The 20,843-nt window shown below is 38.2% G+C and overlaps 2 protein-coding genes across 2 annotated transcripts; one reads left to right on the forward strand and one right to left on the reverse strand.

The window, feature by feature from the left end:
- Positions 1-8,729: 8,729 nt before the first annotated feature.
- Positions 8,730-20,646, forward strand: LOC125239529 (ras guanine nucleotide exchange factor P-like). The gene is made up of 3 exons (XM_048147143.1): positions 8,730-8,868; positions 17,825-19,412; positions 20,641-20,646. Exons 2-3 carry the CDS (start codon positions 17,829-17,831, stop codon positions 20,644-20,646), a joined length of 1,590 nt encoding a protein of 529 aa, XP_048003100.1. The 5' UTR covers positions 8,730-8,868; positions 17,825-17,828.
- On the reverse strand, positions 10,063-12,655 carry LOC125239400. The gene is made up of 2 exons (XM_048146970.1): positions 12,391-12,655; positions 10,063-11,308 (listed from the first exon to the last, which is right to left on the reverse strand). Exons 1-2 carry the CDS (start codon positions 12,615-12,617, stop codon positions 10,087-10,089), a joined length of 1,449 nt encoding a protein of 482 aa, XP_048002927.1. The 5' UTR covers positions 12,618-12,655; the 3' UTR covers positions 10,063-10,086.
- Positions 20,647-20,843: the final 197 nt, after the last annotated feature.

The following is a 20,843-nucleotide window of genomic DNA, read 5'->3' on the forward strand; positions in this document are numbered from 1 at the left end:
GTCAAATATTAATATTAGCGCCATCTAGCCGAGCGTACCCCAAAGATGCATCGCCATCTAGCTCACCGTACCTTTTTCTGTATGGTTTTGGGGTACGTTTTTTCTTAGACTTTATCTGTCTATACTAAGTTATATAGGTCTTTGCTTAGGGGTTAGAGTATTTGACTTGCATTTCTGTGATCTCAGGTTCGAGACCCAGCTCCGGTTTTTTTTAAATGTGTTTGAAAAAGAATTATGTTGTTGTTTTTTACTTTTTTTTTATTTAGAACAATAATTTGCCGCTCTCTCTTTTATTTACACGGGAGAGACTATCTTTTGTTCCTTTCTATCGCCGATACATCATCGCTTACTCGCCGCTTTTGGTGGGACTAGTGCTAAAGCCACATATGTTCCAGTATATTACCTGAAAACAAGAAATATATAGAAATAGTACTAAGTTGCTCCAGTATTATATATATAGAGAATGTAATCAAATGTTTATGAAATTACTCACAGTTATTTGTGCACGGAACTGTTTATTATATAAATACGTTTATTCAGAAATATTATTTTAAATACGTCTTTTTTTTAACGGCAGAACTTGAGTTTTCTTAATATTTAAATGTTAACATTATATATATCGTATTATTGTACAGATATATTGTGAAAAGATTTACCTTCGTGCTGTTACGGAAACGTACGAACGTGTCATGCTATTTCAGTCAGTCTCAGCACAAGATGTACTGACATTGACTGAACTAGCATGACAAATACGAACGTTTCCGGAAAAATGCGAAGGAAAAACTTTTCATACTACATCGGTATGTATTCTGGCAAAAAAGAGTAAATAATAATAGGGGTGCCACCTTCTATAAACCGTTTTGCCTGTGGCAACTATGAGGAGGCACACTGACATTTTATCCCGCCAGGCGGCGCCTGTGCAAGTGCCTAGGCATGTCACTGTGAGAGAGAAAAAACATATCATCTTCTCGCTCTCACGTATGGACTAATAGGGTGGCGCCATCTATCATAACTTTTGAGTGTGCCTCCTCATTGAGTTACTTTCGTATGAAAAAAGTACCTAAATGTTGCTATGATTTAAAAGAAATAGTTTCTACTCTTTTTTGCCAAGCTGACATGTAGATTCAAGAGACCATCTAAAAGAAAACCTAAAAAGTTTGACGTATTTCTAAGAATATTTCTAAATATTAACTAAGTAAATAATATCTAAAATTATTGAGTAGATTAGAATTTATTTCAACGCAACTTGGCCTGATTGAACGGACTTTTAGAGGATATTTTTACATTAACAAAAAGAAAGAAATCTTAGAAAAAAAACGAGTCTTTTCTAAAATTTACAAAATAAATTCTAGTCAACTTTTTTACGATCAGCCTCTAATCTTATAGTACAGTAACGATAAGAATCTGCCCATATATTTAGAAGTATAATAAGTACATTAATTTGATATTTATGTAACTTAAAAATATAAAATAATACGCCATACGATACGACCTGGCAAAAAAGAGTGTAGATTAATATGGAGACCACCGTCTATATAAACCATTTTACAATACATTTGTCAACTATTGAGTGGCAGTCTTAAAAAATCATAATCTTAAAAAAGATTTGTGTGCAAACTGTCAGTTCAATCTGAAAATTCTGACAGTTAGAACTGACAGGTTGTATATAAGATTATGAATTTTAAGAATGTCTGTGGTGTGCCTAATTTTTTTTTATAAAAACAGTAAGTGTTGCTATGATAAATAAATTAGTACAATTTCTACTGTTTTTTGCCAGGCTGTAACAAAGTGATATTTTTACTTTAACACATCCTCATAAATCTCATAATACATAGTGTTCAAATCTACTTCAGAACTACTTAGTAAAATTCAAAATAATATCATATAAGTACATTTGTAATTTGTAATTCATATCAGAATCATGAGCAACCATTTTTGTAAGAATATCTTCATGCTTGTAAATTGCAATGTTGTAAAAAAACTAAAAATAACAATGAAATGTCCAGAAGTTTTAAAGAATATTACCGGCCGCAGACCGGTACCAGAATTGTAGTTACCGGTAGTTATTAAGTGTTAAATTGAATTACATTTTTGTCTACTGAATAGGAAGTGATGCTTTGTCTGTAACGATAGAAGAGTGCTAGAAGATCATCGTGCGTTTAATGGCATTTCCAAATGTTTGCATCATTCGTTGATCAATAGAGAACTTGTCTGTAGTTAAAATAAAATATATTATACCATGCACGAAATAAAGCATCAGATAAGTATAAGAAAACCATGGACAGAAGTTATTTTTAAATCTAATTTCTATTTAATAAGTCAGGTAGAAATATATAAACTAAGTTGACCGTGACGTCAGTCAATTCGATTTCATATAAATCCATATTAGCAAGTCGTTCAAAAGATACAGTTCTTAAAAAGAAGCTGATTTGACTAGGAGGCAAGTAGCCTATTGAAGGAGCAACGGATGCCTTTTGTGTAAAGCTTGAGTGCACGCTCATATGGCAGCGGGGCGGGGCGTGCGAAGTGACGTGCATGTCAAATAATGAAGCTCATACAAGTGTCCTGAGTCGACGCTTCACGCCGCCACTCAGGCCTCACACTTATGTTGCAATCATAGACGAATAAGTAAGGGAAGAGTTGTAACTCCATACATCAGTAAATGCGAGTTTTTTGTAGTGACATCTAGCGTCAATCACGCGTCAAATAGCGTAAACTATCAGTACTGCTACTTGTCAATCGATGTCGCGACGAACGAAGAGTCTCAAGCTAGGAACATACTACGCGGACGTCCGTCGTAAAGCGACCGCGACCGATCAGTGTGCACGGAACAAAACATCCAGCGAGCCAGATTTCGATCGGACGTGCATGCGCTCAAGGCCACGTCCATGTCCGTCGACCGATAGTTTGCACGGTTATGTGTATTTCCATTGTCCAGATTCCCGTCCGCGGTCGATTTACGACGGACGTCCGCGTAGTATGTTCCTAGCTTTATGCTCACCAATTTTTAGCTAATAAGTACTACAATAAGTAGTATTAATCAGTATTCTGTTTTCAATTCCTTCTGCTTGTAATATAAGTTGTAAACTGTTCTAATATTAAATTTTTGGCAGACGAGACACCTAGTATCAAGTAGTGGTACATAATTTACGCTATTTGACGCGTGATTGAAGCGTGATTGACGCTAGATGTCACTACAAATAACTCGTATTTACTGATGTATACAGTTACAACTCTTCCCTTACTTATTCCTCTATGGTTGCAATGTCTGTAGAAACCTTTAAATTTGAAGATACTATGATAAATTAAATGTTTTCTTGAATTGTAAGCAGTGTTGTAGTTTACACGCACTGTGTGAATCTGTGTCCTAAATGGCAAAATATCTAAGTGTTGTGTGCCTAGATCAAACAAATAGGTTCTCGGTACAGCCTGGAAAAAAATTAAGAATTAAAAAGTGGCAACATTGTCGTGTCGTCTCGTTTTCTTAGGGCGCGCGCCCACGGGCAACAAAGTTGCTCGTCGACATACGTATTGTATGAAAAGTTGCGTCGCTTCGTGTGCGCACTTTCATACTAGCCCATAGACTGATGATGTGAGCGACAAAAAAGTCGCCGCCAAAAGTTGCCCGTGTGCGCGCTCTCTTACATTCGTAAGAAAGGGGTGATACGACGATGTTGCCACTTTCTAATTTCTTAAATCCCCTTATTCATAAACGTACACACTAAAGTTATCAAGCCGATAAAGTTCGTTTGTCCCTTTCTATCACAGTAATACGTCGGAAAGGGACAAACGAAGTTTATCGGCATTATAACTTTAGTGTACGTTTATGAATAAGGGGTAAGAGTTTTCAATGATTCACGGTTATTTACTTGTATTGACCGGGATATGTTCAGAGGAACCTTCGGCTGCATAGTAGCATTCAGTGAAATTTAAACAGCTTAAGCAGTTTAAGAGCTGCATTACGGTGGAGAACAGTACCACTAATTCACCAATAGTGCTGTAATGGTATATTTGCAACTACCTTATTCAGCTATTAGCATTTTTGACAGCCTAGAACGTAATAAGAGCTGCGTAGTAGATCACACTACGCCAAAAGCGGTATAAGAAGCCACTTGTGACCTTTTAAAACGCTGACTTTTTAAGATAGCACATGTGGACCATTAAAAAGCCAAAAGAGGTATAATGGAGAAAATGTGGCGTATAATACTGCTCAGAGCTGAACATTTATACTACAAATCAGCCCTTATATCTACTAGTAGATCCCGCTGTCTACGAAACTTTGACATCCACCCGCCTTTATCAGTTTTCCGTGATCATGATATTCATGATGCATATATGCAACTGCGTCGAAATATCGGGTACTTTACAAAAATCAAAAAGGTTATCACGGTCACGGTCTATATCCCGGTATTCCCGGTCAATAAAGTCTAATTTCTACTCACTTGTCAAGCTGGACAATAGGTACCGTGAACTGTTTTCTAACACCTTTTAATTGACTAAACATAACGTTATCAGTCAATATTAGTAATCTTGTGACCAAAGAAACTATATTTTTGTAGTAAAATAACGAGTTTTTACATTGACTTTTTCTAATGATGAACTTTAGATCCGACCATATATAAGCAACACCTATTTATCTGGTTGTATTTTCTTCCCTTGAATGCTAATATTATAGAAATATTATTTTCATCACGCTTACTGGTATAGGCCCTCTTGGTACTTTAATAACCTAACCACAGAATTAAAACCCTTCGACCGCGACATAGTGGACAGATTTTCATGAAACATGGCTAAGAACACTCCCGACTAATACAGCTTAAAAAAAAACGAAATCTAAGTCGGTTCATCCGTTCAGGAGCTACGATGCCACAGACAGACACACACACACAAACAGACAGACCGACAGACAGACACGTCAAACTTATAACACCTTGTCGTGTTTGCGTCGGGGGTTAAATTGTTAATAGTTGCATTTTATGCACAAGAGTGCTAAGTTATTTCATAAAAAAAATAACTTTATGCTCAAATCGTATTGGTGTGGTGAAAAATGGTGTTTCACTCGGTGGCAAAATTTATTTGTCCACCCTCGCAACGCTCAAGATTCCACATTCTAAACAAGAACTTATAAAACAAGTAACTTATTTCAGTACCGGTATTGTAATCATTTTGACCGGTAAACCAGATAAGAGCCTGTGTGGTGACGGGTTAAGAATTTCACCACCCCCTTTCTTCCCGTGCTGGGTGTCGGAGAAGGCGACTGTGGGATATGGTTTAAATTGTGGCGTAGGCGAGAGGCTGGCAACCTGTCACTGCAATGTTACAGTTTCGTTTTCTTTCAACCCCTTATTTGCCAAGAGTGGCACTGAAGCTTTAGTAGTTTCATGTGCTCTGCTTACCCCTTTATGGGATACAGGCGTGATTGTATGTATGTATGTATGTAAACCAGATAAATAGTGTTGCTAATATAAATTAGAAATAAAAGCGAGTATCAAAATCGGTTGTGTCCATCGATGTTGCCGTCTGTAGTTTGGTCATTTTGTAGAAAAATGTCTAAAATGGTGTTTTTAATACCGAGCCATTAGTTAAAACAGGCATAAATATATACTATTATTTATATTTTATGTTTTATTATAATGAGGAGGCACACTGACAAGAAAAATTTTTTTGAAAAGGAGTTCGGAACGAGTGGCGATAAATTTAAAACCGCAGGCAGGCAATTATGGTCGCGCGATAAATGATAAGCCAGCAGGTCGTCCCTATCGCACTATTTGTAAGTGCGATAGGGACGGCCCGATGTTTTATCATTTATCGCGCGACCATGATTGCCCTACAGGCAGGCAATTATGGTCGCGCGATAAGTGATAAAATAGCAGGCCGTCCCTATCGCACTATTTGTAAGTGCTATAGGGACGGCCTGATATTTTATCGTCTATCGCGCGACCATGCTACCCGTGCTGGACGTGTTTTAAATTGACACGAGTAGCTAATTCCTTCTTCGCACGTGTATCGTAGGACGTTTTTCAGTACATAGTTATGGTTCATTGTAGTTTCGACAAGACATGTAATCCTACTTTGCGCACTAGCGCGGAAAATCACCATCTGTGAGTGTGTTTAGTAAAACTTCCTACTTTTTCGGATACCGTAAAGGCGAGATTCTTGTATCTTTATATGAATAAACTGACAAAGCGGCTTTATAGCAATCGACAAAGTGGGACGTTTTCCCGTGCACACTCACAATATGTGCTGTGTCATATTTTTGATAGCGACATGATGACACGCGGTTAGTGGCGCCATCTAAAAATGTCAGTTTGCCTTCTCATTTCATTGTGAAAAATATAGTACTTATTCGTGCGTAGTTGATAACCAAGCGAATCTGTCCCTTATCTCCAAACACTAGGGTTCTTATCTGAGTGTACATAGGAGGCTGTTCTCTCTACATTGGATATGTCATTTTGTAAAAGCTTTTGTAATAAACTTTCCTAATGTAAATATGTTTTTTTTTAATATTCAATACTATTCGCAATCGCAATATCCGATCCGATATCGGATGTAGGACCGACATCCTATACATTAAAGGCACTATCACCATATATTATACTACTCTTTGCAAGACACTCTTCATACCATTAGATATCGGATCGGATAATGTGAATACGCTCTTAGCCCCATATAGTTTATACCTCATATTATTTATAAATAGATGGTCAAGCAAATCTTGGCACTATAAACGGTGGCTGAAAAATTTATGGGCAAACGTTTAAGCTAGGAACATACTACGCGGACGTCCGCCGTCGAGCGACCGCGACCGCGGCCGATCAGTGTGCACGGTCTTCGGGACGTGGCTTTGGCTGACCAAAACATGCAGAGAGCCAGATTTCGATCGGACGTCCATGCGCTCAAGGCCACGTCCACGTCCGTCGATCAATAGTTTGCACGTTTGAAGCTAGGAAAGGAACACACTACGCGGACGTCCGTCGTGAATCGACCGCGGACGGGAATCTGGACAATGAAATTACACATAACCGTGCAAACTATCGGTCGACGGACGTGGACGTGGCCTTGAGCGCATGGACGTCCGATCGAAATCTGGCTCGCTGGATGTTTTGTTCCGTGCACACTGATCGGTCGCGGTCGCGGTCGATTTACGACGGACGTCCGCGTAGTATGTTCCTAGCTTGAGTGTATATTCATTGTCCAGATCCCAGTCCGCGGTCGCGCGACGACGGACGTCCGCGTAGTATGTTCCTAGCTTAAGGGTTCCTAGTTGACTACGGAACCCTAAAAAGCATGACCTTGGGAAAGATTTATTCAAATTTGAATTTTGACGTGCTGTCAATAGAGTCAAAATTGCATGATGCATATATACATCACTATGCATTTAAGGGTTAAGTTCGTCCAACCAAATTGCATAGCAATGTATCACTGCTATTTGCATTGCAAGTCATGTATTGTAGTGGAAGCTTAACCTATCCTATCCTTGCTTCGTGGGATTTCCCCGTGATTCGTCCATAGACAAACCAGAAAAACTAGAAGACCTTGGGTTACCACACACAAAGTAAGTAAATTCCCCACTTACTACCCGATCTATTATTTTATCGAGTTTAGTAAACATCCATTATTTTATATTATTCAAAAATCTAGACAACTATACTCTGTCAAACAAGTCTGTCAGTAAATAAGAACAAAGAAAACTATATGCATCCTTTTTTTTAGGGTGCTAGAGAAAAGGATACCTATAGTTTTCTTTGTTATTATTTACTGACAGACTTGTTTGACAGCGTTTATTAACTGTACTTTAAGCTAACCTGCCCAATATTAAAAAAAAAACGTTTTTTGTTTACTATGTTATCTCAAGTTTACCCAATTTTATGGGTGAAATGAAATATTTCAGACTCTAGCAACCCTAAAAAAAGTTGACATTGACACTGACAGAAGACAGAACAGATGGGTCAGGGAGAATAGAAGTATAAAGGAGGAACATCTGTCGAAGTACAACAATCGCAAAAATGACCAGCTGAGGCCTTGTAATTGCAGTTACAAATCTCTCCGCTTGGAGCGCATGTCTCGCTCAATGATCAGCGATGTGACATGACATTAGACGTTCTTTTCTCTAGCTGATTTCGTCAGACTGAGCAAGTCAAGACGTAGTCCCGTGGTAGTGCGCTGGCTTCGTACGCAGATGTTCTCGGGTTCGATTCTGACAGCGATCTCTTTGCTTTTTTTTTATACATTAATTTTCTTTTTGTGTATTTTATTTGTGTTTATTTATTGTTTTATTCAAACAAATGTTAATTTAAGCCCTTTTACATTGTTTGCCCCATCTTAGGATACTTAGGTAATGTTAATGTAAGTCTTACGAATGAAATTTCGAAAAGTTGTAACAAAACAAAATATTTTTGGACATTAAAAAAATAAAAGAATTCAAGAAAAATATTAGTAGAAAAAATAAAAAAGATCTCATCAGGATTTGAACCCGGGACCTCTTGCTCCGTAGGCGGGGTCACTACCGAGAAGGCTAAGAGATTGTCAAACCCTTATTTACCTGCTATTGCAGCGCCACCTATCTTTTCTTTTATATGTGCACTTCTGATACTTAAAGCTTTCGCTCCTTATATTTCTAATCTCCATAAGATGGGTGAGGATAGGAAAGCCAAGGTATTTTAATTATAGTAGTGATAGACAAAGCTAATTAAAATAAGAAGTGTATAGAGCTTGGACGTCGTTACGGCTCATCTAATTAGTTATTTACGTATTTTATGAATATAAATATCAATTCTACAACAAAGTTCCGATTCCCATAAAGTTCGTGAAAATAACTATGTCAAAAGTGAAGTGTTATTCAGAGTGCTACCAAAGGCTGTCTTAAAGGTTTGTACTTTATGTTTTTGTAATAATAAAATAGTAATTAAGAAAAGGATGTTCTTACTCGTAATATATATTTAAACTATCGCGATCTTATGCGAAATTTACTTTATTGCCGTAGCATTGCGAAAGTATTTGCACAAGGACATTTTAAACATAGGATCAAAAACGTACAGGTGATATTTTGGCAATGATTATATTACTTTAAACAGTATATATATTAAAACACTCATAGAAGACATGAGATCATGTCAATAACTCATTTTAACCAGTTGTCACAAATTTTAGGTATTAAAAAGAATGATAAGAAAGACAGACCTATTAAAAATGGCGGAGCAATAACGCGGGAAACGTACAAGTATGTTAGTAGGTACAAGATAACATTAAACTTGTTGAAGTATATTTTGGATATTATAAAACACTTATTTTTAACCCTTTATAGGGCACGGTCTCAAAAAAGACCACCCTGTATGACTATCTTTTTGTATTTTTTCTTGTACAGAATTTTTAGTACTACAGGATGGCGATGAGGTTTGAACTCACGATTTTTTTGAGTCTTGCCCGTTAAAGGGTTAAGGTATAATTGGGCAGTCATGTGAAATTATAAATTTAATAGAGAAAAAGTCAAATTTTGCATGGTATATTACTATGAACATTATATGATGATTATATTGACTTGATTATGATTTTTTTAAAGTTTTTCTTACAGTAAGAATTTATAAAATTAGATTTTTGAATTAATTTATTTCTTATTGCTTCATCATCAGGGGTTAGACAGGCTATTTTATAATATGACATTTTCCTTGTAATTGAATATGTCTGACGCCATAATGAGGGAAATAACTCACCCTTTCCGAGCTATTCTTATCATTTACATTTATAAACAAACATAACATAGGTACAGTTAAAAAAGTATAGAAACTGTGATTGACACATTGATAACCATTATCTCAACACCCTGGCAATTATTAAAATCACTACATAGTATAAAACAAAGTCGCTTTCTCTGTCCCTATGTCCCTATGTATGCTTAAATCTTTAAAACTACGCAACGGATTTTGATGCGGTTTTTTTTAATAGATAGAGTGATTATAGAGGAAGGTTTACATGTAGGTATGTAGATGTAGATGTAGATGTAGTGTAGGGACGCCTGGCCAGATACAGGCGGGCTGTCGATCGCTGGTGCGTTCATTCAGCCCAATTCCCTGGAGTTGGAGCTGCAGGTTACTGTCCCGGCTGCTCTCCCACACTTCTCTCCTCAAATCTTCTTGTTTTCCTGCAGAACAGAAGGACATCTTTAAGTTTGACATCCTTGAGTTCATCTTCTCCCAAATTGTCTCTACCGAATGTTTCATGTCGCGGTGCCGCATACATGATACATTCTGCTAGTAGGTGCAAACTAGTCTCCTCCTTACCACAGTGTGGACAGGATTCGTCACTACTGATACCTATTATCTTCATATGTCTGTTAAGAGTGTTGTGTCCCGTTATGATACCGGTCAACATTCTTAGACTGTTCTTACCTAGTTTCAGAAGATACCTAGCTCTCCTTTGGTCTCTACCTTCTATCATCATCTTCGTTTGTCTGCAACTGGTCTCTCTTTCCCAGGCTCTTTGTGCTTCCATCTCTTTTATCCTCTCAATGACTCCTTTCGTGACGTCAGCTGACATAGGCAGAGCCGGTTCCGGACCCAGGAATTCCGTCTCCGCCCCCGCCCTTGCCAGCTCGTCCGCTTTCTCATTACCTGTGACTCCCTGGTGTCCCGGTACCCACGCAACCGTTACACTTCTATGCTTGCCTATCGAGTTGAGCTCTTCCCTGCATTCTCTCACCAGGGACGAGGTCACCGATATTCTCTTCAGAGCCTTTAGTGCCGCTTGACTGTCGGTGTATATGACCACGGCTCCATCTTGTTTATCGCTTTCTTTTAATATACGTGCACAGCGCGCTATGGCACATACCTCTGCTTGGAACACGCTAGTGTATCTCCCTAGTGGTATCGACACCTTTTCTCCTAGTTTCGGGATTACTATTCCCGCCCCTGCTAGCTTTGTAGAGCTTCTCCTAGAGCCATCTGTGAAGCATATAGTCGTTGGGTGCACGACCTCTACCTTCCAGTTGTCTCTTTCTCCTATATGTACCCTATACTTCTTATCGAAAATCTCCTCCCTCTTTATGAGGTCATTATTGACCATCAGCATTTCTAGCTTCGATAGTGCCTCTCTTTGTATCAGTGCGTGTCTCTTGTCCACGCAACTTCCTCTCCATTCCTTGCATGCTTTTATTCTGTACCACTGTTCCATGGCTCTCTTCTCTGCCTCAATCCAGAGGGGCTTTAAGCCTAACAGCACCTCCATAGCATGTGTCGGGGTGGTTCTCATAGCCCCCGTCATCATGAGGCAGGCTAGTCTTTGTACTTTTGTCAGATTCTTCCGATATTCTCCAATATTGCTATATATTGCAATATTGCTCAACTGGATAAAAGACTTTTTGACGGGCAGGAAGTTTCGGGTACGAGTTGGAGAGCACCTCTCGGACCCGCATGACGTCCACAGTGGGGTTCCGCAAGGTTCAGTGCTTGGACCAATGCTGTTTGGGATTTTCTTGACAGATCTCAGACAAGTTGTAGAGTCAGATTTGTTTTTGTTTGCTGATGATACAAAGATCATGGGAAACCCGCTTATCAGCCACAACATCATACAGCAGGACTTAGACCGTATTGTACAATGGACTAAAGATTGGCTAATAACTCTCAATGCGGAAAAGTGCACTGTACTCCACATAGGTAAAAACAACCCTGAGCATACATATTGTATTGACTCTAAAAGTTTGGAGAGAGTTACTTCTCAGCGAGATCTTGGTGTCATTATAACTAATAACTTAAAATGGGAAGAACACATATTACAGCTTACCAAAAAGGCCAACTCTATGTTATACATGATTAGAAAAGCCTTTCGCTATATGGACAAGAAGCTCTTTATTAGAATCTACAAGACGTACGTAAGACCATTGCTGGAATATGCGTTCCAAATTTGGAATCCATATTTTCGAAAAGATATTAGTCTGATTGAAAAAATCCAAAGAAGGGCAACAAAACTGGTACCATCTCTTCGCAACCAACCTTATGAAGACAGGTTAAAAGAATTGGGTCTGACAACCTTGGAGCAACGAAGACAACGCGGCGACTTAATAGAAACGTACAAAATACTCACAGGACACTATAATGTACCTTCATTAAGTGACATTTTCACTCGGAGTGTGTGTGACAGATTGAGAGGACATTCCCTGAAGTTGACACGGACACAGAGTAGTAGCAACCCTAGACGTCACTTCTTATCTAACCGCGTAGTGAGAGTGTGGAACAGTTTGCCCGAAACCGTAATCAGTGCACCTACAGTGAACTCTTTTAAAAACAGACTCGACAAATATTTATTGAATGGACAAAACACAAGTGCATCAGGACATTGACGTGCACGTATCAGCTTTAAGCTGCCTGTGCATTAGCAAATAATAATAAATAATAATAAATATGGGTCCTGTGCCACCAGATCACCGCCCCATATAGCACCCTGGGTGTGATAATGGCTTTGTAAATCCAGTGGATCATACTCGGCTTTAGTCCCCAGTTCTTCCCTACTGCCCTTTTACATTGGTACAGCGTTCTTATGGCCTTAGCCGTCTGCTCTCTGATATGAGTCTTGTATCTGAGTGAACTGTCAAGAGTAATGCCCAGATATTTGAACTCGTCTACCATTTCTAGTTCTACGCCCTCTATTTTTATGGGTTCCAGCTCTTTTTCCTCTTATTAGTGAATAACACCAGCTTAGTTTTCGACGGATTGAGATCCAGTCCTCTCCCTCTGCACCATCCCAGTACCTGTCTGAGACCTCTTACCATTATGTTCCTCATGACACTGAGGACCATACCTCTCACCAGTAGTACTCCGTCATCAGAGTAGGCCTGCATGTACAAGCCTCCCCTGTTGAGTTCTCTTACCATAGAGTCCAGAAGTAGACACCACATCAAGGGTGACAAGCAGCCTCCCTGCGGGAACCCCCTCCTGGGACTAATCGTCTTTGTTATTCCTCCCAACTCCGCCGTTATAGACTTGCACCTAAGCATACTGCCTATCCACTGCGCTAATGTCGGTCGGATGCCTTCTCTCTCCAGACTCTCTTCAACGGCTTGGAAGGTAGCCCTGTCAAAGGCCCCCTCCACGTCGAAGAAGCAGCCTAGAGCGTACTGTTTCGATTCTAGTGCCCTTTCTACCCTCACAGCTAGGTTGTGAAGGGCCGTCTCCGTTGACTTCCCAGCCATATATGCATGCTGATTCCCGTGAAGCGGGTCTCCACTGCAGTTGCAGTTGACATGTAGGTATAGTACCCGTGTGAAGCCGGGGCGGGTCGCTAGTTGATAATACAGTAAAGTCTTGATAATTTGATGGTCTGAAATGTCCAGTAGGTATAGTACCCGTGTGAAGCCGGGGCGGGTCGCTAGTTGATAATACAGTAAAGTCTTGATAATTTGATGGTCTGAAATGTCCAGTAATCCGGCATTAAAACGGAGATGCAAGTGAATTTCATGTCTAAGTTGGCCGCCTATGTAGAAATTATCAGTGTGCCTTCACTTTAAAAGTGGCTAAAATTCATATACACACATACATACAATCACGCCTGTATCCCTTGAAGGGGTAGGCAGAGCACATGAAACTACTCAAGTTTCAGTGCCACTCTTGGCAAATAAGGGGTTGACAAAAAACGAAACTGTGACATTGCAGTGACAGGTTGCCAGCCTCTCGCCTACGCCACAATTTGACCCACATCCCACAATTCATATAATCCATAATTCATATAATTGTTGAATTTTCTTTAAACTCATTATTTTAGTACAGTATTTTTTATACATCATCATCATCATCCTCCTTGCGTTATCCCGGCATTTGCCACGGCTCATGGGAGCCTGGGGTCCGCTCTGACAACAAATTCCAAGATTTGGCGTAGGCACTAGTTTTACGAAAGCGACTGCCATCTGACCTTCCAACCCGAAGGGTATCTAGGCCTTATTGGAATTAGTCCGGTTTCCTCACGATGTTTTCCTTCACCGAAAAGCGACTGGCAAATATCAAATGACATTTCGCACATATGTTCCGAAAAACTCATTGGTACGAGCCGGGGTTCGAACCCGCGACCTCCGGATCGAAAGTCGCACGCTCTTACCGCTAGGCCACCAGCGCTTAAGCGCGTAAGTATTTTTTATACATCATACATAAAAATATGAAAATATGTGAGTGTATTTAGTAAAACGTCTCACTTTGTCTATTGCTATAAAGCCACTTTGTCAGTTTATTCATACAAATATACAGGCAAATCTCGTGTTTATGGTAAGTAGCAAACTGGAATGATTTACTAAACACACTGACATATATGGAGAATGGTTCTAATTTCCACTAATCCAACACCTTTGTGTCAGCGACATTGCCATATTATTGAGACTGTACTGTAATATAAGCCATTAGCAATTGTTAGCATAATAGACAGGGGTCCAGTGACTAAGAGCAGAAACAGAACACAAATTGACTCGGTGAAAAAGGTTACAAGTCCGTCGGACTTGTGCCTTTTTTACCATGTCTGCCACTTGTCCAGATATGTCAGACAAACAAAAAGTCTAATGCTCAAAAATTTTTAGCTTATATTACAATAGTATTAATCAGTACTCTGTTTTCAATGCCTTCTGCTTATAATATAAGTTGTAAACTGTTTTAATATTACATTTTTGGCAGACGCAACACTGTTGGCACCTAGTGTCGAGTAGTGGTACTGATAATTTAAGCTATTTGACGCTATATTGATTGACGCTAGATGTCCCTACAAATAACTTGCATTTATGGTGTATGGAGTTACAACTCTTTTACTTATTCCTCTATGTTTTTACCTCCGTGTGTGCTCTGTGTGTAATTTGAATCCTAGGCCTCTAGAATACTGTGTTATTGAAACCATACTTTACGAGTAGCCATAAAAGTAACTTTGAAATGTACTGTGACAAGGTTCTACGGTGGCCTAAGTATCAAATTGGTTGTTTCCTTCTGAGGACATTCTTTTTGTGTTTAATAAAATACATTTTGCGAGCGTCTATAGGCTACTGTGTACTGCTTACCATCAAACAGACCGTATGCTTGTTTGACATTGACATGTTATTAAAAAATAGATTTGAAATAACATAGAAGTAATACTTGTGACTCTCAGCATAGTATGATACGATAGTACTCTTTATTATACTGTGCTCTCAGTCACAAACTAATCGTTTTGATTTGACTGATGCAGGCGAGTGGTCTAGTGGTGAAGACGTTAGCCGCGTAAGCTGAAGACCCGGGTTCGATTCCCGGCTCGGCCACCAGTGGGCCTTGTCGTTTTTTCTTTCGTGTATGATATCTATTTAAATTTGATTGATTGATTTATTTATTTATTGGTAAAAATATTTTACAGATCAATGTTATAAACAATATTTACACAATTTAGAGATGGGCCGAATACGGACTTTGCCGAATACGAATATTCGGCCGAACATTCGGTTCAGCTGTTACCGAACCGAACATTCGGCCGAATATTCGGTTCCGCCATATTTTTAATCGTGGCTTCTAAGCCACGATTAAAAATATGCACGATTAAATCTATTTAAAAACTTTTCAACGATTGGTTATGGGTACATGTATCTTACTCAGACTCTTAATGTTCCTACGATTTAGTGCATAAGGAAATTTTGGTTTTTGTTTCTCAAGCTATGTTATTTTTACTTTTTTACAAAATTATTGTATTTATATTTTAACGCAGCTTTAAATCCCTTTGGTAGTTCTTTAGAATGCTGAAATACGAGTATGTAGGAAGTCATTATCCAATGAATTACGAAACAACTTACTCTTTATTTACGTTGTTTATTCGGTAAATGTTCGGCAATGTAACCGAACTATTCGGCCGAATACGAACATTGGAAAACTTGCCGAATATGCCGAATACCGAATATTTACCGAATATAATTAATAACTAACACAATTAATTAAATGCTAAAAATAATTACAAGGTAAAAGCTTACACATTTTTAACAGTTACATTTACAATCATTACAAATTCATACTTAACATAATAAAATTTAATTTAGAACCTAACCCTATTAGAGCATACAATTTGTTCACTCTCACCCCTGGGGCCCATTTCTCGAAAGGTACAAGCCTTGTATTACAAGTGTGTTTCCATGACAACCCATACGATTTGACAGTTCGCGCACTTGTAATACAAGACTTGTACCTTTCGAGAAACGGGCCCCAGGAACAAACTCGTCTACAGTATAGTAAGCCTCTGCGATTGAGAATGATTTCCTAGTAAACTCTTTGTCACTTTTCACTGACTTTATATCATCACTAGCTTTTGCCCGCGGCTTCGCTCGCGTTAGAAAGAGACAAAAAGTAGCCTAAGTCACTCTCCATCCTTTCAACTATCTCCATTTAAAAAGTCACGTCAATTCGTCGCTCTGTTGTGTAGTGAAGGACGGACAAACTAACAGACAGACACTTTCCCATTTATAGTATTAAATATGGAAATTATGGAATAGTATGGATTAGAGATGGGCCGAATATTCGGTAAATATTCGGTATTCGGCATATTCGGCAAGTTTTTCAATGTTCGTATTCGGCCGAATAATTCGGTTGCTTTGCCGAATATTTACCGAATAAACAAATTAAAAAAAATAATGAAGATCTTACGTATTCCTTTGGATAATAAGCTCCTATTTTAGTAGCTTTCTAAGGAACTACTAGAAAGAGATAATTGCCTATGCGTCAAAATACAAATACAAAGTTGAAAAAACCGTAGTTTAAGAGTTGAGAGTTGTTTTAACTAAGTTTTAGTTAAATTCACTAAATCGTAATAACATAATTATGTAGTTCTAGTAACATATGTAACCATTATCAATAATTTAATAGTTTTTTATTAACATCCGCTTTCTAAATATGGCGTAACCGAATATTCGGCCGAATGTTCGGTTCGGTAAGAGCTGAACCGAATGTTCGGCCGAATATTCATATTCAGCATTGATTATCATTAGAGATGGGCCGAATATGGACTTTGCCGAATACGAATATTCGGCCGAACATTCGGTTCAGCTCTTACCGAACCGAACATTCGGCCGAATATTCGGTTACGCCATATTTAGAAAGCGGATGTTAATAAAAAACTATTAAATGATTGATAATGGTTACATATGTTACTAGAACTACATATGTTATTACGATTTAGTGAATTTAACTAAAACTTAGTTAAAACAACTCTCAACTCTTAAACTACGGTTTTTTCAACTTTGTATTTGTATTTTGACGCAGTTCCTTAGAAAGCTACTAAAATAGGAGCTTATTATCCAAAGGAATACGTAAGATCTTCATTATTTTTTTAATTTGTTTATTCGGTAAATATTCGGCAAAGCAACCGAATTATTCGGCCGAATACGAACATTGAAAAACTTGCTGAATACGCCGAATACCGAATATTTACCGAATATTCGGCCCATCTCTAATTATCATAGTAACATTTTTAGTAACACTTACCGTTTTCATACAAAAGTGAGTCAATAGTTGCCTCGTGCAAAGTGTTTTACTTAGACGGTGGCGCCCCTATTAATTTCTACTCTTTGCCAGGGTATAGTCATCATCCTTGCGTTATTCCGGCATTCGCCGCGGCTCATGGGAGCCTGGGGTCCGCTTTGACAACTAATCCCAAGATTTGGCATAGGCACTAATTTTACGAATGCGAGGTTTTATTGGAATTAGTCCGAATTCCTCACGATGTTTTCCTTCACCGGAAATCGACTGGCAAATATCAAATAACATTCATCAATAATTTGCCAGGCTATAGACGCTATAGTGTCATTCATAATTTGTAAACTTTGTCCTCATTTCGTGTACCGTGTTTGTTTCAGAATAATGGAAGAAGATGATACTGACTCCGACCGTACGGTTCTACTGAGGGACTTTATCAGTAAGCCACAGAAAGTCGAGCTCAAAAGGCGTAGATTGAGCGAATTACAAGAAAGAGGCAAGAAACCAGACCAAAGCAATAATGAAAATACCACACCAAGTAATGTAAGTAATAACAAACACTTTGATGTACCAAAGAATAATTCTGTTGGTAAGAACTGGCTTCTGACAAGATATTTTTCAAGCATTGGTAAACCTTTTGGTGCTAAAACACTAAATAATGCTTCTGATATTCAACAAAGTGACAACTTGCGCGAAAATCTGCCTAAGTACGCACCAGATTCTCAAGCATTAAACAAAAATACACCGAAATCTGATAATGATATCATATGTCTTGATTCGGATGAAGACATTGATGAAACACTAAGAAGTGAAAATCCTCAAAACCAAGAAACAAATGGCGAGGTTTCATCACGTGTAACAAAATTAAAAGTGCTCAAGCCTTCGGCGTTTAATGCTCGCACAGCTACTACCATCGTTTTTGAAACTCAAAAAATGCAAGAAAATGAACCTGCCAGACTTAAAGTCTTGAAACCTTCTATGATTAACGCACGAAGAGCAACGACAAATTTTGAAGACAATGTAGAATATAATTCGAGCAATGGAAAAGAAAACGTAGAAAGAGAACATGGAAATGTGTCGAATAATGATAACAAACAAATTGATAAAGATGGTTTGAGAATATCTTGTAGATTGTCTCCATCAGAAAGTAATATCCGTAATATTACCAATAGTCCTAGTTCAGGCACTAATACCGGTACATGTGCTACGCAAGGTGAAGATAATCGAACATCTGTAGTAACCGTGGCAAACAACATGTCAAATACTGATACTTCTGATACTACTATCGTAGGTAAACTTTTCCAACAAGACGCAGAAAAAAATACCGTGTCAAACGTAAAAGCAAATAAGCGATTCAGTAATAACGAAACAAAAATGGATTCCAAGCGAATTAAAATGAATGTGGAGCCAGAATGCTTAATTAAACAACATGAACAGGTGACCAACAAAAAATCTCAAGAGATTGCGGAAATAAGTGAGTCCCATGGGGAGCATGTGTCGCACGAAGAAATAATGAATCTTACAAATAACCCAGCAAGATGTAATGAAAATACTGTAAATAAATCAATCGTAAACAGCGTACGCGAAGAGAGTAAGCTAAAAGAACATGTATTGCCTGGGATACAAGATTCTAGAAAAATAGAAGATGAGCATGTAATAAATGAAGCACATATAAATGTACAAACTTCAAATAAGGAACTTGGCAAGCAAGACGCCAGGAACGCAAAAAATTGTAATCCACGTGTAGAGCAAGGCAGCAAAATGCAAGAAAATCGAGATGTAAACAAAATAGAAGATACACTTAATACGAGTAAAGATCGTGTACATGCAAACGATAGCGATGCGGCAAGCAAAGTACAGAATCAGCAATATTCTGATATTCACAAAACCAGCACAATCCAAGATGTTATCACTACAAATGAAATTCAAGTGAAGCAAAAGTCAACAAATCAAGTTCATAATCCAACCGTAAGTAAAATTCATAAAGATCAAGACACAAGCCAAACCATCGAAACACCAAATAAAGTAAACATTGAACTAGAAACCTTTAAAGATCAAGAAACAACAAATGAAGTATTAAATGCAAATGAAAGTCTCAAAATACTAAATAAAGACATAGTGAGTACAACAAACGAGGTGCAAGGTCCGGTACAAGTACAAAGTGAACTGGAAACTTCCAAACAAATAGTGAATAACGCATGTGTTACCCAAGAATTAAACACACTATATGAAGAACAAAGAACAATTAAAACACTCAACAGAGAAGACAAAGAAGAAGAAACTCGTAAAGTAACCAATGCATCAACTACAATTGAATCACACAGCGATCAAGGAACAGATCAGAAAGATAAAACACCAGCAAATGAGAGTCTCCGTGTTGGTGCTGAAAATAAACGAGTGTTGCAATTCCAAATCCTCTTTTTAAAAGTCATTTTGGAAAACCTCATCAATCACAGGTATCCAGAATCTGGAAAAACACTAAAAAATATTATCAAGACTTTAGTCATTAACGCTAGAAATGGAAAATTTCAAAGCCATGTGCAGTATGCTTGTCCTGAATGTGGCTGTTTGTCTAATTACTCGTCAAGTTTACTTGATAATACAAAATCTGGAGCAGACGCACTTAGCATCGACAGTTCTCAACAATGCGGTCTCTGTCGCGGCGTTAGAGAAATACATACTGCTTATCTGGTTAAGATCGCTAATAAAAAAGGTCACATTGGTAACAAAAGAGAAGACGTAGACAACGATAGCGCAAAACAAGTAGTAGAGCAAAGTGATAAAACTTTAACACAGGAAACCAGCAGGAATTCCAAAACGATATCTGAAGATAGTAACGTTAAGGATTCAGTCACTAGGTCTGTAGTAGAAGACAGAAGTTTCGGTGCGGCTGCTGACAAAGATACAAATACCGAAAATATTTCTTTAACTCAGATAGATCGGGAAATACAAAATCATAATGCTTTAAATGAACACAATATTACCAACGAGGCTCCTCCCATAAACGCGTCTGATCCCGCTAAAATTACAAAAAGTTGTATGAATAATATTTCATTTGCAAATGAACTAAAAATAAGTAACAAGCGGACAAATGAAATTGACGAACAATTCATTATTAATAAACGTATGAAAACTGCAACAGAAAATAAAAATACTCAAAGTGAAGAAAATCTGAAGACAAACCATGATTCTTCAGATATAACAACTTGTCAACAAAGTGATAACAGTACTATTGAAAATAACAAAGAGCGGAATCAGCCATTGCAAAGAAATAGCAACACAACAGTTGAACGGCCAGACACAAGGAATGTAACTCCAAATATAGACAGTAGTCACGAAATCAATAAAACTAGTTATTCTCAAAAAGATGACAGTCCTAATATTGTCAATCCTGTAGAG

The sequence above is a fragment of the Leguminivora glycinivorella genome, chromosome 25 (assembly GCF_023078275.1).
Source record: "Leguminivora glycinivorella isolate SPB_JAAS2020 chromosome 25, LegGlyc_1.1, whole genome shotgun sequence".
In the NCBI taxonomy this organism is placed as follows: Eukaryota; Metazoa; Arthropoda; class Insecta; order Lepidoptera; family Tortricidae; genus Leguminivora; species Leguminivora glycinivorella.